Source organism: Bombus terrestris, chromosome 17 (genome assembly GCF_910591885.1).
Source record: "Bombus terrestris chromosome 17, iyBomTerr1.2, whole genome shotgun sequence".
In the NCBI taxonomy this organism is placed as follows: domain Eukaryota; kingdom Metazoa; phylum Arthropoda; class Insecta; order Hymenoptera; family Apidae; genus Bombus; species Bombus terrestris.
This window is the reverse complement of record NC_063285.1, coordinates 11,309,477-11,331,585: the sequence shown is the minus strand read 5'-3', so window position 1 is coordinate 11,331,585 and position 22,109 is coordinate 11,309,477. Positions and strand designations below refer to the sequence as shown.

The following is a 22,109-nucleotide window of genomic DNA, read 5'->3' as shown; positions in this document are numbered from 1 at the left end:
TGCTTAAAGAAAAATTGAAATTTATTTCGGTCAATGAACTATTACAGTTTCATAGCAGATAATCATAATTGTATAGAAGAACTATGTTTAAAACTCTTTCGTTAATCTTAATCTTTCATTATGTTTCGCTTCCTTTTTTACTGGACTTGTTCCTTGATATAATATTATTCAAGCAGTTTTTCCTAGATATTTTCTTATGGCATCTGAAATTTAAATTTAATAAAAACGTTAACATCTCATCTCCAGCCTAACATAAACATGGGTTTGAGACACTACGTAAACCACTTTTATGGGATCTAGACTAGGGATTAATGCATTATCTTTTGTTACTAGATCCTATGTATTGTTAGCTATCCGCAGTTATAGTTTATTTCATCTTTAATGATAAGGGGCTTCAAGCGCGGGAAAACAAGTGTTTAATGTTCTCTCTTCATTTCAGAAACGTATCAGAAATATACAAAGGACAATGTCGAGTCCTATGAGATTATCAGATGTAGATAGTCCTGGAAGAACTCCTAGAAGACAAAATCAAGATACTAGATCCCCTTCTGCTTTTGGTACTCCCCGTAAGTATATATAATGTATATTTTAAAGGTTATTTTATGTTTACGCTTATAGTGCTATTGTATGTGTTACATACATTATTATATTACGATATATATATATATGTATTTATTCTATAAACTTTGTGTATAAGGTAATTCTGCTCGTAATGGAGCTGATAATAATGTCGAAACTCCGTTGAGATGGGGCACCACTGGTACACAACAAAGTACTTTAGGTTCTGGAAACCGAGCTGCAACAATTGTTGCTTCTTCTGAACATGAAAGTGCTATTGGTTCTGGTGATCAATTTATAGACCACTCTGGGCCAATTAATGGTTCAGAAAGTGGTCTACAATTATCTTCTCCGATTAATTATGGTACACCAAGCTCGTTGGGATCAATACGTACCCCAAGAAGTGGAATCCGAGGCACTCCAATTAGGCATAGACCTGACATTAATACGGATAGGCGATTGCGTCAATTTACGTTACAAGAACCAGTGAGTTAATGATATTTGATGTTACAGTTGTTCTTTAATTTAGAAATTTGAGAAATACTTAATTTTTGTGAAATGGCATAATTTTTTTTATAATTAGTCAAATTTTGTTTTATAGTTAATTTTAAAACTGTTTTATAAGTTTATTATACGCAGATTATACTTTTAAACTTTATACCATTGTGGAAAATACTAAATAAGTTTTAATATTTTAAAAAGGTATTATAGTTACCTTAGAAAGAATAAAATTTAAGTTTAGATAAATGAAAATAAAAGTTTATACTTTATTAATTTTATCTATAAAAATATTTGATAATATCAAATATTAAATATCAATACCATATGTTAATATCAAATAATAAATGAATAATAATATTGATATTGGTGATATTAATTTAGTGATAATGCTAATAACTAGAACAATAAATTAAAAATGACAATGACAATAGATTGCAGAAGCGCCAAATGGTACATCAGAAAGTGATACGGCAGGAGCTCATTTGGTTGTTTGGGGGACAAACATAGTAATAAATCAGTGTAAAGAACAATTCAAATCATTTTTTCAACAATTTATTGACCCAGATGCAGAAAATGATGAACTACCAGAAAATATGAATCTGTCAGAACCTTTGTATCTTCAAAAATTAGAAGAGATACATACCTTGGAAGAACCATATTTAAATGTCAATTGCGCTCATGTAAAAACGTTTAATGAACATCTTTATCAACAATTGGTTTCATATCCTCAAGAAGCAATTCCAACACTAGATATGGCAGCAAATGAATTATTCTTTGAAAAATTTCCAGCGGCTGTTCTGGAGCATCAAATTCAAGTACGTCCTTTTAATGTGACCAAGATTAAAACTATGAGAGAACTAAACCCTACTGATGTAGATCAGTTGATTACAATACCAGGAATGGTAATTAGAGTATCACGATTAATTCCACAAATGCGAGAGGCTTATTTTAAATGTAGCGTTTGTGCTTTTACAACCATTGTAGAAATTGAAAAAGGGAAAACCAAAGAGCCTACAGTATGTGCACATTGCACTTATAAATATTCTTTCACTTTAGTACATAATTTGAGCCATTTCTCTGATAAACAAATGATTAGATTACAAGAAGCTCCGGATGAAATGCCACAAGGACAGACGCCACACACTATTGTTTTATTTGCGCATAATAACTTAGTAGATGCAGTGATGCCTGGAGATAGGGTCTCTGTTACTGGAATTTATAGAGCAGCAACACATAAACCTAATTTTGATCACAATTTGCAAGCAATTTATAAGACTTATATTGATATAGTTCATTTTAGAAAGCACAACTCTAAACGGTAAGGAAATAAACAAATTCTAAAATTTGTTTTCATCAGTTATTTATTTTAAGTTACCCATAGGTTATATGATCAAGAGGACGGAAAAGAACATAATTTTACACCGGAAAGAATAGAAATTTTGAAATCGTTGTCGCAAAAGGGTGATATCTACGAACGATTAGCAAGACATATTGCTCCTAGTATATATGCAAATAATGATGTAAAAAAGGGAATTATATTGCAATTGTTTGGAGGAACCAGAAAGACTTTTACTATATATGGCAAGCATTTTCGACCAGATATTAATATATTACTCTGTGGTGATCCTGGTACAAGTAAATCACAATTATTGCAATATATATACAATTTGGTACCACGATCTCAATATACTAGCGGCAAAGGTAAAGTAAAACAAGAGTAAACGGTTTAATAGAATTCGATATATTTATATATTTATGTGTACTAATGTATGTTTTAGGTTCCAGTGCAGTTGGTTTAACAGCTTATATAACAAAAGATCCAGAAACTGGACAATTAATATTACAAACAGGAGCTTTAGGACTCGCAGATAATGGGATATGTTGTATTGATGAATTCGATAAAATGAATGAAAGTGCAAGATCAGTACTGCATGAAGTAATGGAACAACAAACTTTGAGCATTGCTAAAGCTGGAATTATTTGTCAATTAAATGCTAGAACTAGCATACTTGCAGCTGCTAATCCATGTGAATCTCAATGGAATAAGAATAAAACTGTACGTTTTTTATTAAATTTTATATGAGACAAAATCTTGTAATGTAAATACCTTAAATTATTCTGTTACTAACGAACCTATAGTCTTTCGCGATCTTTCTATATATACTTTCTTTAATGATGTTGTGTTTTTATTTCTATAATCATGAGAGCAACGAGATAATCTGGATTTTGTTTGTAATAAAAAGATTTCAGTTGGTTCAACAACAACATAACAACCTAAGGCAATAACGTTACAAGGTTTAACCAGTATACGAATTCTATTGTGATTATAGAGTGCATTATATCAGAATATATATTTTCAGGTGGTTGAAAATGTGCAATTACCACATACACTGCTTTCTCGATTTGATTTGATTTTTTTAATATTAGATCCACAAGATGAAGCATATGATGGTAGACTTGCAACTCATATGGTATCTTTATACTATAAGACAATAAAGGAAGATGAAGATGAACTGATAAATAGAAGTATTGTTCGTGATTATATAGTTTTTGCAAAAGAACACGTTCATCCTGTCCTCAATGAAGAAAGTCAACAAAGACTGATACAAGCTTATGTTGATATGAGAAGAGTTGGAAGAGGATATGGACAGATAACAGCATATCCTAGACAATTAGAGTCTTTAATACGTTTATCTGAAGCACATGCTAAAGTGCGATTGAGTTCTGTTGTAGAGTTGCAAGATGTTGAAGAAGCATGGAGGTTATGTTAATTGACAAGTATATAATAATATCAATATAAAACTTTTAAGTAAATCTAGATATTTAATTTATTGTCAATAGGTTGCACAGAGAAGCTATAAAACAATCAGCAATCGATCCATTAAGCGGAAAAATAGACATAACTATCTTAACTACTGGTATATCTACAGGAACTAGGAAAAGGAGGAAAGAACTATGTGACGCAATTCAAAAACTAATTGAAAGCAAGGATAAAATTCATATACTTAATCAACAAAAACTTTTTGCAGAAATAAAACAATCTTCTGAATTGGTTAGTAAAAGTACTGTGCATATAAGTATAATTGTTATAATGTGTAAACATCAGTATCTCAGAAAACTTTTGAAAGTTGTTATAATTTTTAGCTTGTTACACGAGATATGTTTGATGATGCCTTAAGAGAGCTGCAAAGTAATGGATTAATAACAGTAATTGGGAGAAACAATATTCGTATTTCTTAACTTATTTTGTATACTTCATCATTTTAAACTAGATTTATGTGCGAACAAAGTACATATAAAACAATGAATATATATTTTTATTATCTTTTGCAAATTTGTATTAAATATATTTTTCATCGTAAATTAATATTATTTATTGCGTGTAATATCCTCAATCACATAATATTTCTTAATCTATATGATTTTTATCATCAAATTTTTAAATATATAAAGCAGTGGTTCTCAATCTTCTTCTTATAAATGTATATCACCAATATATTAAATAGAAACAAATTGGTATGGTAGTGTATTAATCCGGACCCTTCCACATAATAATTTATCAATTAACAGTAATTAGTGAGTTGATAAATTAGAAACTGTAGGTTACAGATTTGTCTTTAAGAATTTTGCAACAAATAAGATAATCGAACGATTTATTTATGTGTAAAATTTGCTTTTAAAATTTCATTTATTTTATTATCAAAGTTATTATTGCGTTATATAGGAAAATTTATTAATACCGATAATTTATGATGAGAGATTTCACTAATAGTATTAGCTGAGTTATACAACAGTTACAGTTACAGTTCAGTAAATATGTGAAATTTTTCATGATTATTCTATATTATTTTATACCTATACTTATATCTGTACTTATTTATTAAAATTTTGTTTTCTGCTTCAATTTTTTGAGTTTTTAACATTTTTGAATGTTACATATATACTTTTTATTATTCTCTATACCAATACCTATATAAATTGATTTTTAAACGACTTGAATGTTAATAAGAATTAAAAGATATACATGATAAAATTACAATACTGAATTTAACCATTATTGTACATTACCTGAGAGGAAATCTCCTCTCTGAGATTGCATAATATAATTGCATTATTATATTTTATTTAGCTTGATTTTAATTTTATTAGCATTAATATTTAATTTCCATTAGAATAAAATTAAGAAATTTATAGATAATAGATTTTGTAATTAAACAGTATAGATTTTCTATATAAACGTATTGCATAATTTTGAAATATATATTACAAAATTTCCGTATTTTTATTCTATTACGTGCATGTGAATTTTATTAAGCTGATGCGCATTCGTAAAAATCCCCACCAAATGTATTACGCTTTACAGTGCACTGGTTATCATTTCAACCATTATTTCATGTGTATCCGATCCTCCATTTAAATGAATTAATTGAAATTAAATATGTTTTTAAAACAATATTCATAAACACGGTGTATAAGTAAAGCATTTGCTTAAAGTTTGTTGTGTTCATAGAAATAGCATTTTAATTCTTATAAAATAAATAAAACCTTTAAGTCTACGTTCATTATTGAGGCCATATATTGAGGTCAGGAGTGCTGCATTTAACGAAAGACCCCCAACTGCGTTTTCTATCACAAAACAAGGACATCAAGGACGTTATAATATATATTTGTTTATTACCACTGTTAATAGTTCTACACAAGTACTTATAATTTTTTTTGCCTATATCATTCCCACTTTTCCTTTGATTTATACATCCTTCCATTTTATGATCTTTTTCTATCTTACTTTTGACACTACTTATTTATCTCTCTTGCGCCTATTTCCTTTATGTTCTCTCTTTCTATTTCACGACATTTCCACTCCTTGTCTATCTCTCTTAATCTTTCCTGTTCTGTCGAATCGAACTAGCCTCCCTTCCTGCGAATTTACGTAGATATTTCTACTTGTGAACGGTTCCAACCTTCAGGATGCAAGCTATCAAATGTGTTGTCGTAGGAGACGGGTGAGTATTTTAATACCTACTCTAATGTTTTGTGATATGTTTGCATTTTCCTGTTTTCGATCCACATTAATTGATCTAAAGAATCATCGAAGTACCCCTTGGCGATTGGTTTTTCCTGATCAAGAACTATTTAAAAGCTAGTACCACACCCGTTGTGCTTTTTAATATGTATTCTCTTTTCTTTCTTTTCTTTTCTTTTTTTTCTCTCTCTTTTTTTTTTTTTTTTCTTTTAAAGAAAATCAGAATATCTTAATTTAAAATTATCAACTTCTAGATAATTTATCGCCTCGAGGTATTACTTTTCTCCGTGTTTTCCTCTTTTTTCCTTTTTTCGCCTTCGTTAAAATTTCATTCGAACTTATATTATTTTATTTTATAACTTTTATTCTGATAATGTAAAAATTGTTTACTCATGTTCCATTTATAATTAACCTTTTCATTATCAGAATTTCTGCACAGTCAATTTAATTATCTCTAACTGATTAATTTCTACAGAGCAGTAGGTAAAACATGTCTCCTCATAAGCTACACTACCAACGCTTTCCCTGGAGAATATATTCCAACTGTATTTGACAATTATTCCGCAAATGTTATGGTGGATGGTAAACCAATAAATCTTGGTTTATGGGACACAGCAGGCCAAGAAGATTATGACAGATTAAGACCGTTGTCTTATCCACAGACAGATGTTTTTCTGATCTGCTTTTCTCTTGTTAACCCCGCCAGTTTTGAAAATGTTCGTGCTAAATGGTATCCAGAAGTACGCCATCATTGTCCAGCTACTCCAATTATTTTAGTAGGGACTAAATTAGATTTACGTGAAGACAAAGAGACTATTGAGCGGTTAAAAGATAAAAAACTTGCACCTATTACATATCCTCAGGCATGTATTTGTTTAATTTATTAACTAAACTATCCTCTTGCTATTACTCTATATTTATAATAATTTAATAACATAACAACTTTGCATTAAATTATGTTTAGGGTTTGTCCATGGCAAAAGAGATTGGTGCTGTAAAATATTTAGAATGTTCTGCTCTTACTCAGAAAGGTTTGAAAACAGTATTTGATGAAGCAATTCGCGCAGTATTGTGTCCTGTTCTTCAAGTGAAACCAAAACGCAGATGTTTCCTTCTATAATATTAAATGTCCAACGACGGTGGAGCATGTGCAAATGTACTACCCCTCCTCCGATCGGACTTGATTGCAGCAGGACATCTAACTTTGATTAAAAAAACCCCGTTGTACGGTCCATCTCTCTACAAGCATCTGCCATGAAAGCGCACAAACCAATTTATATAATGCGTATAAAAAGATAAAGAAGAAAATATATGCAATTTAAGTGTTTTGGACATTAGCTGAATGTTCTGATGAGAGAAAGGAAGCCAAATGAAAACTGAACTGATAATGTACAGTATATTAGAGTGTGTTATTAATATTAGTTATTACATACGAATTATAAGAAATTAAACATTATGTATGTGCGTTTGTGAGCGCACTAGATACTAATCAATTTAATAGAAGAGCTGAACCATTTTATGTAAATTTGCATTGTATATTTTAGATTAAAAATGTAATCAGACAATTTTGTCATTTTTAAATTTTTGGTATACAAAGAGATTGATACATTAAAAACATTAAAGTAAAAAAATATTTGAATATGAACAGTACATATTAACGGGAGTTGTTTTTAATTTTTAAATAAATTGAATTTTCCAGCTAATAATTTAAGTGTAACTAATCATAAATTATATCTTTCATTGTAAATATACAATTGCAAGTATGTAACATGAAATGATTTTCATCTTTAACTAAATTGGTTGATATTACTATATACATACCATGGAATAAGATAATCATGTAAGTTTTAGAAATGAGCGATACAAGTGTGATTTCAATTCTCTACCTCTCCTGTATTTTCATGTTGTTGCAATTTTGCTGTAATTCATACGCACAACATGGCTAAAAGAATAAAATATCAGAGGTAGAGGAAAATGGTACGTGTGTATGAATGTTTAAGAGTGCATACGAAAGCCAAGAGAGAAAGACAGAAGAAGGAATTATTCTATAACAAATAATTGTACATAAATGGTAAAAGTCCAAACTGTATTCCTATCATTATCATTTTACATGTATAAGCTGCTGAATCTAAATCGGACGTTACTTGTTTTTTATATATATATTATAAATATATATAAAGTGGGGCTGGACCGAGATCTATTTCAATCGTCGCAGATCCACTGACCTGTGCAATCTATCCGGGGAATGGGGATTCAGTCCATAAAAATATCATAGATACTGTAACTAAATATGCTTTATTAAATGGGTGTTTATTAAATTTTTCTATTTATTTATTATGCCGTTGTGTCAAAGAATGTATCAATTAATATAGATATTTGTTCCGGAGTGTATTTTATATATTTAGCCGGATTCTTGGAGAATGATATCCCTCGATACTTATTATGAAAATTCATATAAAGAGGGACAATAGCTTGTTGAAGTTCTTTTCGTAATTCTTCTCGTAATCGAGCATCAGGTACGGAATAAGAACGTTGACATTTTGAAACTTCTTCTAATTCTCTTGTAAATCCCAAAAATTTCTCTTTCAAAGCTTTTGCTGCTGGTTCTGTGAAAATAATAAAAATCCTATATCTTCATTCTTAACATTTTTCTATTTGCATGTTACACAATTGATATATATCATTAAAATCTATACAGTTATATTAAATAGCTTCGTGTATTTTAATTTTACGTAATTCATTATTACACATAGTTAATGTTATACTCAAAATAAATATTATTACAAAAACATTTTTCTTTTTTTTATTTAGTATTATGAAGTTTTTCTAAATTGTCAAAATACAAACCTGGTTCATCGAAGGGTTGTTCAAGATAAGCTCGCGCTTTTGCAAAGGTAGTAGAAACGTAGTTAGCCTTATCACGCAACAGGAGATCGTGATATGTTTGTTCTGCGCTAGGTTCTGCTAATAATAAAAGTTCCATCAAGGAACTACGACGTAAAGCATTTATAACATGATTATGATTGTTTAAACGAAACAATGCTCTTAATGCAATATCCGAATATGAAGTATCACTTTTACTCACGAGCACCAAATTCAATTGCGCTAATACCTTTTCTAAAAATAAAAAATAATATTAATAAGTTTTATAATATTTTCATAACATATCCAAAAATAAGGAAATAGTGATACCAACTAATGTAAGTGCCAAGAACAATTCTATACATATTTTCTGTTTGTTTTATAGATGTTGCACCTTCCATATCAGCACTACGTCTTAGCACAGCTCCTGCTGTATCTGCATATTCTGCTAATTGTTCCAAGAAAACTAATACATTGCTTGTACTTTCTGCTACAGTACCGTCTTTAGGTAAAATTGAACTAGATTCATTTCTGACACTTTCTGCAAAATCTTCCAATGCTTTTGCCCCCTATATTGTTAAATTATGTAGTATGTAATTTAAAATAAAATTTGCATTATACAATCGTATTGCGTTACAACATACAGTTATGTTTAGAGTATTAAGCACAGAAGTAAATTTTGATCTAAGGGCATAATCACAGCCCTCAACAGTACGTTCCAAGTCTGGTTTTAATTCTCCAAGATGTTTTAAAATTGGAAAGATTACTAGCACTGCAGAAAAATCACGCCGTACGATACATCTTTTAGCACGAGTTGCTATACTCTCTCCATCATGAGCTACAAGATCCATAGCTTCGCGTACTGTAGCCTCTAATACTTGTGCTTGTAGACTAATCGGTAAAATTTTAGCAACCAGTGACCGTTCCGCTTGCATAAGTTTATGAAGACCAACCGTTAACAGCAAGTAATTTTCCATTTCTTGTTCATCTGGTGCTGTATCCTCTACAGAATGTCCAGACAATTGTGGTGGTGGCTTCCTAGATGCGGTTAAAGACAATCCCAAACCAGTAGTCTGAGAAGCTTTTAGTAACATTCTACTAGCTTTTTTTTCTAAAGCATGCTGTAATCTTTTAGAAGCTCTTTTGCCACTATTTTCTTGAATTCCCAGTGAATGTCTGTTCCCAAATTTCGTTTTCTACAAATAGTAATATGACTAGTATTAAATTGTAAATAATCAATTAATTATTATCAAAGGAATATGTTATTAAGTTTCTTACTGGTAAAGGACTTCCTGCATGTGTACTGCCACCACTAGCACTCCTTTGATGTTCTTTTAACAACTGTAAAGATCTTAAAACAATAGCAGAACGTACAGATGCATAAATTTTTACATGTTTACGGTGTCCCCTCTCCTCCAACCATGCAGCAATTTTAAGTAAATCTCCTAAAATACTTTCTGGTAATTGACAAAGGGATTGAGGGGCATCCTCACCACTAGTATCTTCGTCCGATCCAATTAAATCCAAAAGAACGATTGGAAGAATTGGTTTACTTTGTCTAGTTAAAATATCATGGAATTCTGCATATAAAGCGTCTAAACCAACAACAAACAAACTTGTTACATTTTCTAATTCTACAGAGCTTGGATTATTTTTTTGAAAATAACGTTGAGCATTGTAAAGACGATTCATTGCTTCCAAAAAATTATCTAGTCCTCCAGATCCTCCTGGACCAGCTCTCACTGTAGCTTCTACTTCTTGACAGACACCATAGTACCCAATAGCATGATCTAAAGCATTTAATGTCATTTCTATATCTGTAAAGACAAAATAAACGAAATTATACTATTACATGATAAATTACAGATTTGAAATATTTATATGATTAACATTAAAATGATCAGATATACTGATTGAACTAAATATTATGAATTAAAAACAATACTATTTAATTAATTTGTCATTTGCTGAAAATGTCTCAATAAAAAAGCTATAGCAACAGAATCTGACTATCAAAGTGTTAATATATATTAATTGCATTTAGTTTATAATAATATACTTTGTTGTTGTGCTTGAAGGTTCCCTGTTTCATTGTAAACGGGAAGTATAGTTCGACGCAATGTAGCAAGACGTTGTTCTAAAGAAGATAGAATTCCTACAACATTACTGGTTAACTTCCTGCTTCGTTCTTCTGCTTCTTTCAATGCTTCTAAAGAAGCAATTTCTGCTTCTAATTTACATTGTATTTCAAACCTTCGTTCAGAAGTATCTGCTCTTGTAGTGTGCATTATCTTATCTGAAAATAGTACGATACATATGTGTAAGAGAAATCGGGAAATATTTTAAATTCTTTGAATAGTTAGTGTCACTTTATTCGCTATGTAACACGTATATTAAAAATATTTGTATAAAATTACGATGTAATGTCATTGCTATTTTAATATTGTATGTTATATTATTATGATATAACCTTTTTTCATTACATTATTGCTTTGTACCTTTATAATCGATCGATTAGATATCAAATAATTATTAAAGATTTTATATATATAAACATGAATACAAAGAGATACAACATCGTGATGCAACTACTGACATAAAAATGCCCTATTCAAATGAAAAGTTTTATTACTATAATTTTGAAATCTCAGAAAATGCTGCTAAAATATATGAACTTGCTATCGTAATGTATTCTGTGTGATTAAACAAACAAAATAAATTGCAAAAACACATGAATTAAATATTTGATTTATTCGGTGTATTAATAAGAAATGCTATATCATATTAGTATATTAGATACGAAAGGATCCTAACGTAAACAAAAAGTAACTCGGATTTAAAAAGAAATTAAAATAACACACTATTACGCTTTTAACAAAAAAAAAAAAAAAAAAAAAAAAAAAAAAAAGAAAAATATTTTTAAAAATTGACAAGAATTAAAATCATAAAAATTTAATCCCAGCTTATTCAGCTCTAGAACTATAGAAGAAACGTAAGAAAGAAATAAAAATTTTGATTTATTATGGCTATTTGTTAATAAGTTGGTACTTCTGAAATTAAGCAGCTGTTCAAGAAGCAGTATGTAATCGACAAAGAGACGAAACATAAGAATTAGATCGAATTCGACTTGATCTTGATACATTGATACCATACTTTACATTCGAATTAATAAGTTAACAGCGTATCGTTAATAGGATTATAGAAATACTAACACATAAATAAATAAAGAATAATCTAATTTATAGTATTAGAAATACTTTATAATACGTAATTCAATATAGATGTTTAATCTATTATCATATTTTTGCATGTTATAAGGTATTTACATTAAATATACTATGTCATTATTAAGCACTATGAGCGATATAGAAGCATAAGCGACTGAGATCTGTGTGACTTTTATTTATATAAGATAATAAGATACTTTCTCGTATACTTTTAAAGAAACAAGTTAGAGATTATATATTCATTTGATTTTTAGAAGCATTTACAATATGGACAAACCTGTATCTTCTGATATTGTACTCATTGCGGGCAATTCCCATCCAGAATTGGCCAATCTTATTGCCAAGTACGTTTTCACAAATGTATATGTATATTTATAATCATTCAATGCTCCGATTATAATTGCTTTGCTTTATTAGTCGATTAGGTGTTAAACACGGAGGATGTTCTGTGTATCATAAATCGAACCGTGAAACTATGGTTGAAATTGGAGATTCTGTACGTAGCAAAGACCTCTATATTATTCAAACGGGAACAAAAGATGTAAACAATAACATAATGGAACTTTTGATTATGGCATATGCATGCAAAACTTCTTCTGCAAAGAATATTGTTGGTGTAATTCCATATTTGCCTTATTCTAAGCAATGCAAAATGCGTAAACGAGGTTGTATAGTTTCTAAATTGTTAGCAAAGATGCTTTGTAAGAGTGGTTTAACACATATAATTACAATGGATTTGCACCAGAAGGAAATACAAGGATTTTTTGATGTACCAGTGGATAATTTGCGTGCTAGTCCGTTTTTATTACAATATATTCAAGAATCTGTGCGTAAATAATATTAGTAAAACTGATTATCATAGAGTTTTATAACTTAACTTCGAATTTTATTTTATTAGATACCAGATTATCACAATTCAGTGATAGTTGCGAGAAATCCTGGTAGTGCAAAGAAAGCAACTAGCTATGCAGAAAGATTACGTTTAGGAATAGCAGTCATTCATGGAGAACAGCGAGAGGCAGAGTCAGATATGAATGACGGACGTTATTCTCCACCTGCATTGGCCTCACGAACAATGGAAGTTGGCGTTGGTGTGCCAATGCATCCTGCAAAAGAAAAGCCTCCAATTAATGTAGTGGGGGAGGTAGGCGGACGCATAGCTATTATGGTGGTATGTATGTTTAAATGTAAAAATTAAAAAAAACAGGACAGTGTATTAAAAATTTGTACATTTGATACATTATACTTACATTGCGTTACATTGCATACGGTAAATTTCTACATTATTATGCATTGTTATATTTCAGGATGATATGATAGATGATGTTCAATCTTATGTAGCTGCAGCAGAAGTTCTTAAAGAAAGAGGAGCATATAAAATTTATGTTCTAGCTACGCATGGACTTTTAAGTTCTGATGCACCAAGATTAATAGAAGAATCTCCAATTGATGAGGTAGTATAATATTTAACAGCTTATTTAAAAAGACATAAGTCATGTGAAGCAGTTTGTAAGCAAACAATTTCACTGACATTTACTTGACCTTAAATAGTCTTGTGAAGATCATGATTATATTTTCAAATGAACATGTAGATTTGTATTGTATATTTTTAGCTGATATTAGAATACAGATTTCCGCTTGACGATTCAAGGTCGTCATAAGATTAGATAAATATCAGCATGGCTCCTTGATATACTATAGTTTTCGTCTGAGATACTTTTACGTGGCTTTTATATCTGCCGAGATATTTAATTGTTTCCATTTAAATTGAATATGTGCATACATGCATGTATATACAGGGTTGTCCCATCTGATGATGTAGTTTGATCTCATCCTTCTTAATGGTAAAGAAAAGAGTAGGTGATTCCGTTTAAAAAACTTTACTATTAAAATCTCAGAAGATATGATCTTGAGATGAACTTTACTCTTATAGTCTAATTTCGTCCTTGAGATATGATAATTTTCTCTCGAAACATTTTTTCTTTTTGTACCGTGACAAATGAGAGAGTAATTAAGGGTGGCAGAGTTAGGTGGCACTGTATATATGTATATGTATGTATTTAAGTTTTTTAAAAATTGAATCTATAATTAGATATTATTTTTAGGTCGTTGTTACAAATACTGTTCCTCATGACGTCCAAAAGATGCAGTGTCCAAAAATAAAAACTGTTGATATCAGTATTTTGCTGGCAGAGGCTATTAGACGTATTCATAATAAAGAATCCATGTCATACTTGTTTAAAAATGTCTCTTTGGAAGATTAAAAATTACGATGAGATAATATCTTTCAAACATACTGACAGTTTCCATATCTGAGGACCATATGCAAAACATATCTATTAAATTTTGTCTATTACTTTATTTTATGAAGAATTAACTATGCTAGTCCTGTTTTATACATATAGATACACACATACATACATACATACATACATACATACATACATACACACACATATTTGAATTGCTTGACAATATCTATACATTTAAGTTTCTGTATATCTGAACTGATAACTGATAAACTTACATAAAATAGATTGCAAGATTTTGGTTTTAGTTGTATATGCGAATTTTGGTTGTATATATTGACTTAGAAAATTTGTACTACTGTTCACTTAACAAATAATAACTAAATTTGAAGATATGGGGATCATAAATATACGTATTACGCTAATATATGAAATAATAATATAAATTTAACAGAAAATAGAATAACACTTTTTCTTTCCTTTAACTAATTTGAATGCGATTATTACATACATAATCGGTGAACACGTTCGAATTGAAACAAACGGATCAATAAAAATGTTGCTATGACAATAGATCAACTATAGCTTCAAAATCAGCAGCTTCTAAATTGTTTGAAATTTTCCTTTTAAGCTTTCCTTTTGAGCTTTGTCAGAATGTCCGTGGAAACTGCAAATAATGAATTTACTAGAATTTGTGTTATGTTGCAATCGGAAGTAAAAAAGCGACGAATACAAGGTTTGAAGGAAGTTTTCACATTGTTAGAATTACAGCAATCTGAGAATGAAACCGTAAAATTATGGGATATTATAAATAAATATCTGTTGAGAATTTTAAATGATTCTGTAGAAGAATGTCGTGATCGAACACTGGAGATTATCAAGTTATTTATAATTAATTTAGCATCGAATGATAAGTATATTATGCATTTACTCCCAATTTTATCCAAGAGATTAGGTTCTTCTGAGCAAATAGAAATTTCAGAGGAAGTTCGGCTGAAATGTATTACGTTATTAAAAATAATTGTATTGAAATACGAAAACTTATTAGCATTATACATTGATGATTTAACAAAAATTTTAGTACAAAGTCTAGCGGACAATTATCCACTTGTTAAAAGAGAAAGCTGTGATTGTATATCTGAATTTGCAAAGAATTTGTCAAGATATTTCTACGCGCAATCGCAAAACTTTGTAAAACCAATTCTAAATAACTTTACACACCAACATCATAGAATTAGAATCGCTTCTATTAAAACAATAGGAGATTTAATCCAATATGGAAATAGTAAATCTATAGAAGAAGTAGCTACACCTATGGCAGAAAGGTTGTTTGATCAGAATGGTCTTGTTAGAAAAGGTATTTCATTATTCTTATTCTTTATTTAAACAAATTATATTCAATATCATTGTACTGTTTCATAGCTGTAATAGAAGTAGCAGGTTATTGGCATCTAAATCTAAAAGATCGATATAACTGGTGGCATAAAATTCTTCCACTACTTTTAACGGGTCTACATGATGAATTAGAAGAAATTAGACAGAAAGCTGGCAATTTCTGGGATGCTGCGGGACAATTGTATGTAGAAGAAAACCAGAATGATGAAAAATTGAAAAACAAACTGGACTTTCTTACCAAAGATCGTGATCATTACCCTAATGGTATGTTTAGTTAACAAATTGTTATAAAATATTATTTATGTCGTTATAAATTTCTTACAGTTATTAGACCAAACTTAGGATGTCGTGTGATAGCACAACAATGCTTCAGTAAATTGATAAATGGAATTTGTTTGGAATTAGGAGATTGGATTGCAGACATACGAGTACGATCTGCACAATTACTTTGTGTGTTTATTTTAAACATAGAAGAAGATATAATACAGCATATTGGAAAACTCTTACCTCCTATGTATCGGTAAATGTATTAGTATTAAGATATACATTGTCAAATTAATATTTAACTAATCATACTGTTGACTAATAATTATTTATTAGTGCTTGTAATGATGAAGATAACAGGGTTGTAGAAAATGTAGAAAGAGCTGCAGAATATTTAGGATATTTTGTACCTCCAAAAATCTATTGTCATTTGATAATCCCTACTATTGAAGACGCTCCATCCGTAGGTCATTTAAAAGTATTTTCTGCAGTTTTAAAAGGTAGTGAACAGTGTACACTTCTTCCATTATTAGAAGATATTGGAAAATTCTTACAACAATCGCATATCTGTCAAAGTAAAAAAGGAGCATATCAAAAAGAAATACTTTCTTGTTGTTCTTCTTTACTTTTAGTATGCAAAATGGTTTGTTTTATATATATCTACATCATTAATTTTGTTATTTCTTGCGCTAATATATTAAACAAATTTTAGGATTGCAAACTTATATCAAAGGAATTATTTATAATAATATTCACCGTTTTATCTATGACACAAGAAAATCTGATAAATTTAAAAGCACAAGAATTACTAAGTATACTTGCTAGCATTAATTCACTTGATAATGTCGGAGAGTTATATCATAAATACATTGGCCAATTATTTTCAACATTTTCTGACTATAAATCATGGTCAATTCATGATCCAGAATCTCAAATTTTTTGTGCATGTTTAACTTATGCTAGGCAAACTTTTGCTTATAATATGGACATTATTTTACCAGTTCTAAAACAAACTCTGACGGATGATGCAGATCCTGAATTGAGACTGAAACATTTTATTTTATTATCAGAATATTTTAATCAAGGACCTTCAAATGAGATTATGGATATAAAATTTTCTAGTCAATTTTTGGAAGATTGTATACTTCCTGGATTGATTTGGACAGCAGGAAGGACTGCTGAAGCTATACGTACCGCTGCAGTAACTTGTTTATGTTCGTTTTTAAATAAATATGAAAAAGACTCTGCTATGGAGAGAATTACAAATCATGATGAAGAAAATATTTGTTTAATATTTGATCAAATAATTCCTGTCTTAATTAGTCTTGCAGATGATAATTCTAAAACAAGTAGATTTTATTCTTTGCAAGCTATGTATTTAATAATGTGTATCCGGAAGCAGTTTGATCACCTCACGGAAGAATACATACATAAAATATATCCAATACTTTTGAAAAGACTTGATGATGGATGTGACGATGTTAGAGTAGTATCATTAGAAGCTCTAACAGAAGTTTGGAACGCAATACCTAAGGATTATGACATACAGTTTAATAAAGGACATGTAGATACTTTATATACCACAATTATAATATATTTGGATGATCCGGACAGCAAATTTCAAAATATTGTATTAGGTAATAATGTTTAAATTAAGAGTGCATTTTAATATAATATCCAAATTGTAATATAATTGTTATATATAAAATGCTTATCTTTTAGATAAATTAAAGGAATTGGCTAAAGTGCATCCAGAATTATTATATCAGAAACTTCAGAAATGTAAGACAAATTTTAGAAATCAAAGGGATATGGAAACATTAATAGAACACTGTCAATTTATTTTAACCAATGAGTAAAATTGTTAGTTATTATGTAAGAGTAATATTCTATTCAGTAATAATATTTCTTGTATAATGTATATGTATAATTATTGTAAACAAAAATTAATTAATTTATCCAAAATAAATTTCATAGACAGAAGCTAAAATATCGTCTCATTTTAAGGTTATCTTAATTTCTGGCAATTCTTTTTAACAATTAACGTGAAAATATAATAACTGTTTGATATAAATACCTACAAAGAATTTACTACTTAATTTATTAAATAAATTAATGTCTAAAAATGAATACGTATATACAAAAACGTGGGAAGACGATCTATAGACTTAAAGAATGTACGAACGTGCACGATTTAGGAAATTTGTAATATATTTAAATGGCCAAGAGATTAAAGATAAACATACATATTAGCTAAATCGAAAGATCTCATAAAATGATAATATAGATAAACTATTCCTTTTCGACGAGAAATAACACAGGAACCTATGGAAGGAAAAGTTAACCTTAAAAAAGTATTAAAACAGGAAGTACCCGCCCTTTTGAAGTCGCCATATTGTCCATGTCTTCCGCTTTCAGAGGCGAATCACAAAGGGGTGGCAAACAGGATTAAGAAATTGCCAATAATTCTGTCCAAGTTTTCATTTCAAGCTTCATCTTATTATTTTATATTTGTGGTAAGCGTACTATTTGAACATTGTATCTCTTCTAGTTGAAAAGTACTTTTTATGAATTTTTTTTTCGTTCGTAAGTCTGTTCAAACATTTTTTATCTTTCTGTCACTTTCTTATCTGAATAATTCACACATTTATTCTATAATGGAATAATTACTTAATATTTCTTAGTAATATGAAAATATTGAAGAAATACATAACATGAATAATTTGTGCTGAATTTTTAATTTGAATCATCCAAAAATATTCTATAGAAGCATATCTACATGGTCATATCTGTACGTCATAAATATATATCTGTACTGATGTTCGAATTTCAAAAACTGGTTAATGATTAAACATAATGTTACGTTTATTACTGTTAGAAGTATCAGATTCATTACCGATCAATTATTAACCAAGATTGATAACCAACTTTTCCATTATTCTCATAATTCAGCAACCGTTTAGCCTGTGAAGTTCTGTTGTCAAATAAGTGAAATATTTATCAGGATCCGTGATGTAGAATTTCTCATAAAATACTTGGAATATTCTCATGTGACCTATAATATTTAAGTTTATAGTATTTAAGCTATTAATAAAATATGTTTTTGTCACAGTAAACATGTCAGAACCTAATACCGATCACATTGACTCCGTAGAAGAAGAATTAGAAGTGGAATCTAACTACAAACCCCCACCAGAAAAAACAATAGAACAAATCCTAGAAACAGATAAAGAAGATGAAAGTTTACGCAAATATAAAGAAACTCTTTTGGGAGAGGCAAAGTCTGGAGGTGTTGTTGTAGGTGCGCATTTCACTAAATATTTAAAATAAATTACCTAAAAGAGAAGATAAATAAAAGGTATGATGCTCTAAAATTTTATAGATCCAAATGATCCCAGGAAAGTAATAGTAAAAAAGTTAGCGCTGTGCGTAGCAGATCGGCCAGATATGGAATTAGATTTAACAGGTGACCTCTCTCAGTTAAAGAAACAGACGTTTGTAATAAAAGAAGGTGTTAGCTACAGGATCAGGATTGACTTCATTGTTCAACGTGAAATTGTGCATGGCCTAAAATATGTTCAAAAAACTTATCGTCTTGGAATGCCAGGTAAAATTTTTATTAAAGATAAAATATTAGTTATATCTTAACTTTCTTTTTTATTGCTAACTTAAAATTTTTAATTATGCCTAATTTAAATTACTAAATTAATATTAAACCATTATATTTAATTTTTGTTCAATGCTTTCTGCTTTAGGTGTCACAGGTATTTTTAAAACAAAGTATTGACAATAATGTATGTATGGTTTAACATGTTTAATATTCATTTGCCTTGTTATCCTTTCAGTGGATAAGATGATGCATATGGTGGGTTCTTATCCTCCAAAAACGGAAATTCAATCATATACAACACCAACAGAGGATGCACCAGCTGGAGTAATGGCACGTGGTTCTTATAGTGTAAGCTCTTTGTTTACTGATGATGACAAACACGAACACCTAAAGTGGGAATGGTCATTTGAAATTAAGAAAGACTGGAAAGAGTAAGCTCCCTTTTATAATGGGAAGCCCTACAACGATCGCAATTAAAATAAAAATGCCAAAAGGGACTCTAATTTTTATAGATATTCAGTCATACTGCGATGCCATAACTGTATTTTTTAAGTAATAAGAGAAAGAGTAACATTGATATTTATTTAGATACTTTTCCTAAATCGTAAACCTTAAAAGTGAACAATTGAGTACATGAATATATGCATACATAAACGCACATACTAAAATATGTATATGTGTATACATATTTACATAAGCATATGTATATGTATGTATACACATACATAGTGAATCACGTAGGTACTATTTTATAATCATTTGAATTGTGTATATCAGTCAGTATTTAATTGCCTTTATATTGTGGTTATTCATATATTCCTCTTAATTTTTCCAATTAAGATCAGTGTAAGATTCTTTAGTATTATATTGTTAACACATTTTGCTAAAGTTTACTGTCTTGATTCAAATCCCTTAATAGTATATTTTAACTAACAGTTGAATGACAAGAACATGCTATTATTTCAAATAGTTTGTCTTTTAGTATTCAAAGCTTGGAAATATAAATATATAGTTCAAGGATATAAATATATATCAAGTTAATATACGACACATTATTAATGTAGAAAATTTAAATGGTGCGCTTCAAATATTTCTTTATGTCATATATATATATACATTATTACTTTTTATTATATCATATTGGATTTAAATTGTTTTAAAATATGGAAAGATTTCCCACATAATATGACATTTTTATAGTCCTTCATATGTCAAATTTAAACTATTAATTAATTCTTTTGTTTTAATAAGATTTACAGTATGAAATAATAATTGTTTTGTAAAACAATTTTTCTTTTAGAAAAAATTTTATAATGTACATTAATAGAAATTGCAATATGTATTGCAATTGTAATTCCAAACTACAATAAAAATAAAAATATAAATTGCTTCTCAGTTACAGCTTAGAAAAGGCAAGTTACAAGCGGAAATTATTTTTTTGCTGATTTTCTTTGCTGTGCATGATGTGTAATAAATAATGTATGCATTTAACACGAGTCCCTATGTGTAGAACAATATCAAGTTTCAATTAGAGGGACTAAATGTTTGTTATTATAAAGTGTTATTTTAATATATTATTCATTTTTTTTTTTCTACATTTTAGAAATAATAGTTTATTAGAATTGCTTCTCTACTTTATTCATTAACAGTACCACGCTAATAATGTCACATAGCAGTAAAAACAAATGAAAAACAAAACAATTTTAAAAGTTCCGAAGTTGATTCTATTTAAGAATGCACCGAAAATGTATTTAATACTGTTCGTGATTCTACAACTGGACACATGTTAACCTATAATTTTAAGGTTATACTACATATACAATAAACTCTAACTAGCTGCAGTAAAAAATGAATGTTAGTAAATTGTTTGCAATTATTATTTTATGCTCCGCTTTTGTTATATTTTTACTACATTCAGTTAATATATATTTTATTTAAATAAAGCATGGCAAAAGATATTTTGTTGTAATAAACTAATGTGATGGTTTTATGGTGTTAAATATTTAGAATGTTCATAAATGTATAGATCGTAACATTTTTCGATTAATATTTTATAAATATTTGAAAAATAAAAATTTTGATTCATTTACAATGACCATGTAACATTTTTGTATTGAAAAATAATTATGTCTTGTCTATAAGTGCGAGAATGTAATAAATATACATGTTAGTAAAAAATAATCGTCCTTACAATTATGTATTTTATGAAGTAATCTAATATCAGATTCTTTAAATATAACTTTCTGTACTAAAAACAGTTTTTCTTAATTAATGCTAGTTTTATGTATAAAAATAAAAGATCATTGATTTATTTATATTCTATTTTTTTAACTATATATATATGTAACTTCCTTTGAGTTGATAATCACATAACCTAAAATAAAATGACCTAACTGATTTATATATATATATATACATAT

The 22,109-nt window shown here is 29.0% G+C and overlaps 6 protein-coding genes and 1 long non-coding RNA gene across 11 annotated transcripts; 5 read left to right on the top strand and 2 right to left on the bottom strand.

The window, feature by feature from the left end:
• Positions 1–338: 338 nt before the first annotated feature.
• LOC100649788 (DNA replication licensing factor MCM4) lies at positions 339–4,578 on the top strand. Its single transcript, XM_003401880.4, has 8 exons — positions 339–566; positions 698–1,044; positions 1,491–2,377; positions 2,441–2,760; positions 2,838–3,115; positions 3,420–3,820; positions 3,901–4,111; positions 4,204–4,578. The coding sequence occupies exons 1-8, from the start codon at positions 467–469 to the stop codon at positions 4,297–4,299; spliced, it is 2,640 nt and encodes an 879-aa protein (XP_003401928.1). The 5' UTR covers positions 339–466; the 3' UTR covers positions 4,300–4,578.
• An 826-nt stretch (positions 4,579–5,404) lies between these two features.
• LOC100650134 (ras-related protein Rac1) lies at positions 5,405–8,400 on the top strand. Its single transcript, XM_003401883.4, has 3 exons — positions 5,405–6,062; positions 6,558–6,945; positions 7,047–8,400. Exons 1-3 carry the CDS (start codon positions 6,028–6,030, stop codon positions 7,200–7,202), a joined length of 579 nt encoding a protein of 192 aa, XP_003401931.1. The 5' UTR covers positions 5,405–6,027; the 3' UTR covers positions 7,203–8,400.
• On the bottom strand, positions 8,359–11,565 carry LOC100650018 (exocyst complex component 7). 3 transcript variants are annotated; one of them, XM_012318021.3, is made up of 7 exons: positions 11,443–11,565; positions 11,004–11,240; positions 10,223–10,761; positions 9,589–10,140; positions 9,279–9,513; positions 8,930–9,199; positions 8,359–8,688 (listed from the first exon to the last, which is right to left on the bottom strand). In XM_012318021.3, the coding sequence occupies exons 2-7, from the start codon at positions 11,230–11,232 to the stop codon at positions 8,417–8,419; spliced, it is 2,097 nt and encodes a 698-aa protein (XP_012173411.1). In that variant the 5' UTR covers positions 11,233–11,240; positions 11,443–11,565; the 3' UTR covers positions 8,359–8,416. The 3 variants fall into 3 exon arrangements, with proteins under 3 accessions (XP_012173411.1, XP_003401930.1, XP_048269574.1); XM_003401882.4 differs by having other exon boundaries at positions 11,415–11,540; XM_048413617.1 differs by lacking the exon at positions 11,443–11,565 and adding an exon at positions 11,362–11,389.
• A 439-nt stretch (positions 11,566–12,004) lies between these two features.
• On the top strand, positions 12,005–14,878 carry LOC100650260 (phosphoribosyl pyrophosphate synthase-associated protein 2). Its single transcript, XM_003401884.3, has 6 exons — positions 12,005–12,262; positions 12,426–12,515; positions 12,589–12,997; positions 13,070–13,342; positions 13,479–13,625; positions 14,277–14,878. Exons 2-6 carry the CDS (start codon positions 12,439–12,441, stop codon positions 14,433–14,435), a joined length of 1,065 nt encoding a protein of 354 aa, XP_003401932.1. The 5' UTR covers positions 12,005–12,262; positions 12,426–12,438; the 3' UTR covers positions 14,436–14,878.
• Positions 14,879–15,031: 153 nt separating this feature from the next.
• On the top strand, positions 15,032–18,062 carry LOC100644465 (dynein axonemal assembly factor 5). 2 transcript variants are annotated; one of them, XM_012318014.3, is made up of 6 exons: positions 15,032–15,777; positions 15,852–16,079; positions 16,140–16,335; positions 16,416–16,722; positions 16,792–17,716; positions 17,802–18,062. In XM_012318014.3, exons 1-6 carry the CDS (start codon positions 15,075–15,077, stop codon positions 17,936–17,938), a joined length of 2,496 nt encoding a protein of 831 aa, XP_012173404.2. In that variant the 5' UTR covers positions 15,032–15,074; the 3' UTR covers positions 17,939–18,062. The 2 variants fall into 2 exon arrangements, with proteins under 2 accessions (XP_012173404.2, XP_012173403.2); XM_012318013.3 differs by having other exon boundaries at positions 15,843–16,079.
• On the bottom strand, positions 16,252–18,459 carry LOC125386637. Its single transcript, XR_007226982.1, has 3 exons — positions 18,326–18,459; positions 17,274–17,608; positions 16,252–17,124 (listed from the first exon to the last, which is right to left on the bottom strand). It is a non-coding gene; the product is annotated as an uncharacterized LOC125386637 (long non-coding RNA).
• On the top strand, positions 18,446–21,552 carry LOC105666642 (rho GDP-dissociation inhibitor 2). Of its 2 annotated transcripts, XM_048413625.1 has the most exons (5): positions 18,446–18,595; positions 19,192–19,380; positions 19,462–19,686; positions 19,835–19,843; positions 19,925–21,552. In XM_048413625.1, exons 2-5 carry the CDS (start codon positions 19,197–19,199, stop codon positions 20,122–20,124), a joined length of 618 nt encoding a protein of 205 aa, XP_048269582.1. In that variant the 5' UTR covers positions 18,446–18,595; positions 19,192–19,196; the 3' UTR covers positions 20,125–21,552. The 2 variants fall into 2 exon arrangements, with proteins under 2 accessions (XP_048269582.1, XP_012173401.1); XM_012318011.3 differs by lacking the exon at positions 19,835–19,843.
• The last annotated feature ends 557 nt before the right edge of the window (positions 21,553–22,109 follow it).

Excerpts from the sequence above, each read along its gene's own strand:
- LOC100649788 (XM_003401880.4), top strand. The coding sequence starts at position 467 with ATGTCGAGTCCTATGAGATTATCAGATGTAGATAGTCCTGGAAGAACT. Across the intron at positions 567-697 it reads TTCTGCTTTTGGTACTCCCC|GTAATTCTGCTCGTAATGGA; the intron begins GTAAGTATATAT and ends TTTGTGTATAAG. Across the intron at positions 3,821-3,900 it reads GATGTTGAAGAAGCATGGAG|GTTGCACAGAGAAGCTATAA; the intron begins GTTATGTTAATT and ends TATTGTCAATAG.
- LOC100650134 (XM_003401883.4), top strand. The coding sequence starts at position 6,028 with ATGCAAGCTATCAAATGTGTTGTCGTAGGAGACGG. Across the intron at positions 6,063-6,557 it reads TGTGTTGTCGTAGGAGACGG|AGCAGTAGGTAAAACATGTC; the intron begins GTGAGTATTTTA and ends TAATTTCTACAG. Across the intron at positions 6,946-7,046 it reads CACCTATTACATATCCTCAG|GGTTTGTCCATGGCAAAAGA; the intron begins GCATGTATTTGT and ends AATTATGTTTAG.
- LOC100650018 (XM_048413617.1), bottom strand. Across the intron at positions 10,141-10,222 it reads ATGCAGGAAGTCCTTTACCA|AAAACGAAATTTGGGAACAG; the intron begins GTAAGAAACTTA and ends TACTATTTGTAG. Across the intron at positions 8,689-8,929 it reads ACAACCCTTCGATGAACCAG|AACCAGCAGCAAAAGCTTTG; the intron begins GTTTGTATTTTG and ends TTATTTTCACAG.
- LOC100650260 (XM_003401884.3), top strand. The coding sequence starts at position 12,439 with ATGGACAAACCTGTATCTTCTGATATTGTACTCATTGCGGGCAATTCC. Across the intron at positions 12,516-12,588 it reads TTGGCCAATCTTATTGCCAA|TCGATTAGGTGTTAAACACG; the intron begins GTACGTTTTCAC and ends TTGCTTTATTAG. Across the intron at positions 13,343-13,478 it reads GACGCATAGCTATTATGGTG|GATGATATGATAGATGATGT; the intron begins GTATGTATGTTT and ends GTTATATTTCAG.
- LOC100644465 (XM_012318013.3), top strand. The coding sequence starts at position 15,075 with ATGTCCGTGGAAACTGCAAATAATGAATTTACTAGAATTTGTGTTATG. Across the intron at positions 16,080-16,139 it reads TCGTGATCATTACCCTAATG|TTATTAGACCAAACTTAGGA; the intron begins GTATGTTTAGTT and ends AATTTCTTACAG. Across the intron at positions 16,723-16,791 it reads TACTTTTAGTATGCAAAATG|GATTGCAAACTTATATCAAA; the intron begins GTTTGTTTTATA and ends AACAAATTTTAG.
- LOC105666642 (XM_048413625.1), top strand. The coding sequence starts at position 19,197 with ATGTCAGAACCTAATACCGATCACATTGACTCCGTAGAAGAAGAATTA. Across the intron at positions 19,381-19,461 it reads GTCTGGAGGTGTTGTTGTAG|ATCCAAATGATCCCAGGAAA; the intron begins GTGCGCATTTCA and ends AAAATTTTATAG.